Below are 4,998 nucleotides of genomic sequence, written 5' to 3'. Positions count from 1 at the left end.
ATGGATGCCGAGGACTATTTCAACCTGCTGCTTTCCCCCGTTCGACCGCGTCGCTACCGTGAACAATTAGGGGCTGATTGCGACTCCGATGCCGGGAACGAAGACGAGAACAACGATAACGATTCCGTGTATGAAAGTCCTGTTCGTAGTCGCTTGCAGCAGCCGTCTGCGCGGCCAAGACGCGGCCGCCGTGGTCCTGCCCCTGGCACAGGAGGGCGGCCGAGACAACCGGGAAGGCGAATCCAGAGACAACTTCGATGGCAAAATCGACTGTCGCGGCCGCCACGGCGTATTCGAAGTCCAGTTATAATTCCACCGGAAGAAATGGCGGTCTTCCGTGCACAAGATCCGGCGTGGACTGGCGACCTGGATACTTGCGCCTTGACGGACTGCGATAGGGCCACCCTCCGTGAGTTCTGGACCAAGCTCGACAATGACCAGATGGAATACTGCAGCCGATGCCGCGAGTGTTGGTTTCAGATGGAAATAGATTATGACGGCATTTGTTCGCGTTGCTATCGAAAGGATGACAAACGTGGCCCCGACGAGCCTTACTTCTTCTCTGCGGAAAACCTGCTCGACTTTGGCCCCGTACCGACCCGATTGCCCGAGCTCACACCTACCGAAGAGGCATTGATTGCTCGTGTCCATGTCCACGTGAACATTATGCTTGTGCGGGGGCAGCAGTACAGGTATCGGGGGCACGTCGTTCACTTTCTCCGCGAGGTTGGCTTGGTGTACAACCAGCTCCCTCTCCTGCCGCGGGAGTTGAACACGGTATTACTGCGTCCTGCCAACACGTCATCACACGCTAATCTCAGCCGGCAATTCACCCGCCAGTTCCGCGTGCGTCGCCAGGCTGTTATGATATGGCTAGACTACCTCCGCCATCATCATCCTGGCTATCGATCCATCGCCATCGACGACGAGCGACTGGGCCAACTGCCCGAGGACGGCAATGTGGTGGACGCCATCCCCCAAAGTCAGGTGGAGGCTGCCGATGTGGGACCGGAGGAAGATCAGGAGGCAGAGCCTGACCTAGAGGATGCGGCTGCGGTGCCTGACCTGTTGGCCAAGGACACGGAGCTCGATGCTCTGCGGTCTATTCTCGCGGGTGAATCCGAAGCGGATGCGGGGCAATCCCTTGCCACAGGCTCTCCAGGGCAGGCGAGGCACGAGCTCCAGCTTCCCAACATACGGCACACGCCGATCAATGAGTTCAATCGCTCTCATGCCCTGCTCTCCTTGGCATTCCCCTGCCTCTTTCCAGACGGCAGAGCCGACTTTGTGGAGCCTCGCTTGCGGTCCATTGAGTACAAGGATTACATCGAGCACGCGATGCGGTGGCACGACGGGCGTTTTGCGCGCCATCCAACCTTCCGTTTTGTCGCATTCAACACCCTGATGCGGTCCCAAGCACGTGCGCGGTCCAAATTCTTCGTGAAGCAACACGATGGCACCCGTGAGCCGCTCACGCGAGAGCAGCTTATTCAGGCGCTCGAACACGCTGAGGATCCACAGGCGCAGGCGCTGATCAACTCGATCACAAGGCATGCGGTGTCGATTCGCGGTACGCGACCCTTTTGGAATAGAAAGAGGCAGGACCTCGAAGCGTATGCCTACAGCTTGGGTTGTCCTGGCGCATTCGTCACATTTAGCCCGGCTGATTTACACTGGCGGAGCCTCTACCAACACATGCCCCGATATGAAGAATGGCTGGGCGCGTCCGAGCCGGAAAGGATGGCATTGTCGCGGTACTTGTTGCGGCAGAACCCTCACATTGCTGCTTTCCACTTTCACCGCCGATACTGTCTCTTTCGGGATATCGTGTTGAGAACGAAGTTTAACGTGACGGATTACTGGGATCGATATGAATGGCAAGGGCGTGGGAGTCCACACAACCACGGTCTGTACTGGATGGAGAATTGCCCGGTAACCGACATGAGGGACGAAACCGCTCGCGACCTTTTTGCACGCACGTGGGGATTCCACATCACTGCCATTAACCCGGAGCCGAACAGGACAATGCCCCAGGGTGAAGGGAATCCCCTGAGTGTGGATCCACTGGGCGTAGAGATGACATTCCTGCGGCTCTCGCAGATCGTCAACCGCTGCCAGCGCCACAGATGCAATACCGCGTACTGCTTGCGGGTACGAAAGAGAAGTGGGGACCTGGCGAACGATATGCAAGGGGCTGCAGCCGATATCGAGGCGGCCAATGTCGCCGATCCGGAGAGGGAGTGTCGTTTCAACTTCCCCCGTGCCTTGCGGGAGCTAGCCGCAGTCATCAGGAAAGAAGGTAAGTCATATTACATCTTCGAGGCTGCCCGCAACGACAGCCTCATGAACCACTTCAATCCTGCCATCATTCTGGGCTGGCTGGCCAATATCGACATATCGCCCTGCACCAGCTTACAGGCAGTCATTACGTATGCTGCCAAGTATTGCAGCAAATCGGAGAAGAAGACGGAGCCTTACTGCAAGCTCGCAGATCAGGTTTTGCCGCATACAACACACCACCAGCCTCTGTTGTCCTTCTCCTCTCGCCTTATGAATAAGTTGATTTCCGAGAGAGATTATTCGGCGCAGGAAATTTCCCACTTGCTGCTCAACATCCCTCTGCAGGAAGGCACTCGGATGGTTGTGTACGTCGACTGCCGCCCGTTGGAGCAGCATGCGCGGTCGTACCGCGTCGACGAGGATGTCAGCGAGGCTGTCGGCAGCTACCGGAAATATCTGCAGAGAAATGACCAACATGAGAGTATAACCTATCTCGAGTACCTGCAGTCCTACAATCTCAAGACGTGGAGGAGACTCGGTGCGAACGCGAAGAAGAGGGTCCTGTCCTATTTCCCTCGGTACAGGTCAGCGGAAGCGTCGCCCCAGTTTCATGACTTCTGCCGTGTCAAGTTGATGATGGCCCATCCGCATCGTTCTCCGGAAGAGCTGCTTGCTGTGGACGGGCGGCGGTTTGAGTCCTTTGCGGCGGCGTACCAGTGCTGCCGGCAGCGACACCATTTCCACGAGGACGACCGTTACGGGGAGGTGGGAGCAAATGAGCTGCAGGCAGAGGACGATGAGTTTGAGCGGGAGGAGTACGAAGAGCCTGTCGTGGAGGAAGACTGGCATGAACTCGCCCGTATGCTGCCTGACCATCCGCTGGAGGAGGACGATATCGACGTGCTGGGCCGGCGAGATGTCGACGTGAATTATGACTGGGCTGCCCACGTTGGACGGTATACCGATGACGGCATTCTCCAGGGCGACTTCTGGAAGCAACGCAAAGCCGAAAACCCCTTTCACCTTGATGTGGATCATCAGCCGCTCGAGGCTCGCGATTCCCTGAATCCGGAGCAGCGCCTAGTGTACGATACGGTGATGGGCCACTTTCTGACCCAGGCCTGTTCCCAGTTGTTACTCCATGTGGACGGTGGCGGTGGCACGGGCAAATCATACCTCATCAATCTGCTCTCGGCGCACCTTCAAGCCGCCTCGGGCGGAAGAGGGACGCCTGTTTGGCGTGCCGCGCCCACGGGCGTTGCGGGAAATCAGATATCGGGCACTACCTTGCACTCCCTGCTGCACCTCCCCATCAACAAGGACTTCAAGCCCCTGGCAGCGATCGACAAAGCTCAGCTACAGAAGAAGGTGAAGGACATCAAGTACCTGATTGTTGATGAGAAGAGCATGCTGGGTCTGCGACAGCTGTCATGGATTGATGACCGTCTCCGTGAGGCTTTCCCGAATAGGAATGAGGAGTTCTTTGGTGGTCTTAATATCCTCCTGGTTGGCGACTTCTTTCAGCTTCCCCCTGTACTGCAGAAGCCTCTTTATTACGACAAGGAGGTGCAGGGAGTAGAGATCAAGGGCAGGAACGCATATCGGCGCTTCGACAAGACGGTTTTCTTGAAGGTTGCCCAGCGTCAGCGCGGCGACGATCAAGGAGCGTTTCGTTCAGCTCTTGAGGAATTGCGGCTGCTTCAACTATCTACGGAGTCCTGGAAGCTCCTCTCCAGCCGTGTTCAAGCGAAGCTGGACGATCAGGAGGTTGCCAAGTTCGTCAATTCCCTACGAGTATACGCCACGAAAGACAGGGTGAACGAATATAATCACTACCACCTCGACCGGCTAGGCCGGCCTGTCATCCAGGTTATGGCTAGGAACGTTGGCCCCGGCGCTGCTGCTGCTCCTGACGACAAGGCAGGCAACCTTGCGAAGCAGATTCCCGTATGCATTGGCGCCCGTCTGATGCTGACGTCCAACCTTTGGCAGCCAGTTGGCCTCTGCAACGGCGCCCGTGGCACAGTATACGATATCGCCTGGGCGCCTGGAGCTGACCCCATGCAAGACCCTCCCTGCGTGATCATGATGGAGTTTGACAAGTACACGGGGCCGGTATTCCTGACCACCGCAGATGGTAAGAAGATTGTCCCGATTCTGCCAGTAGACAGGGACTTCCTCGTCGGAGCCACGCTCTGCACTCGTACGCAATTTCCCCTGATCGTATGCTACGCCATTACAGTTCACAAGTCGCAGAGCATCACCGAAGACATGATCGTGACGGATCTGTCCTGCCGTGACTTTCAGACCGGATTGAGCTACGTGGCCGTCTCGCGTGTGAAAACGCTGCAGGGTCTGATGCTGGATGCCCCGTTTGACCGCAATCACCTGACTTATGCGTCGCCGCCGGAAGGAGTTAAGATGAAAATGAGGGATCAGCAACTTCGCAAACGACAGATTCTCACCCAGAATCCGTATAAGATACGGTAGGTCACGCGTCTATGTAACTCCACTTGATGCTACCCGCGACAAGAACGACACTTTCCAAGGCACAGATGATTGTATAATTGTAGATACTGTACTGATTGTTCGGTGACTGCTTGTAGCCAGACTCGCAGCCTTCGGCTGATTGTACGCCTTGCACCACAGCCCTTAAAACTAAAGTGCAAGGTGTGGCGCAGTATTTTAAAGCTACTTCAAGCACGCTCCTATCTTACC

At 56.4% G+C, this 4,998-nt stretch overlaps 1 protein-coding gene across 1 annotated transcript; it reads left to right on the top strand.

Moving 5' to 3' along the window:
• On the top strand, positions 1 to 4,770 carry HRG_11212 (PIF1-like helicase domain-containing protein; the record flags this gene model as incomplete). The annotated part of the gene is made up of 10 exons (XM_044869682.1): positions 1 to 141; positions 212 to 272; positions 347 to 1,550; positions 1,593 to 1,754; positions 1,836 to 2,151; positions 2,212 to 2,838; positions 2,911 to 3,204; positions 3,262 to 4,095; positions 4,150 to 4,200; positions 4,273 to 4,770. 10 exons carry the CDS (start codon positions 1 to 3, stop codon positions 4,768 to 4,770), a joined length of 4,188 nt encoding a protein of 1,395 aa, XP_044715235.1.
• Positions 4,771 to 4,998: the final 228 nt, after the last annotated feature.

This window comes from Hirsutella rhossiliensis (genome assembly GCF_020360975.1).
Source record: "Hirsutella rhossiliensis strain HR02 chromosome Unknown scaffold00019, whole genome shotgun sequence".
NCBI classification, from domain to species: domain Eukaryota; kingdom Fungi; phylum Ascomycota; class Sordariomycetes; order Hypocreales; family Ophiocordycipitaceae; genus Hirsutella; species Hirsutella rhossiliensis.
Note: the sequence above shows the minus strand (reverse complement) of the source record. Positions and strands in the feature narration are given on the sequence as shown.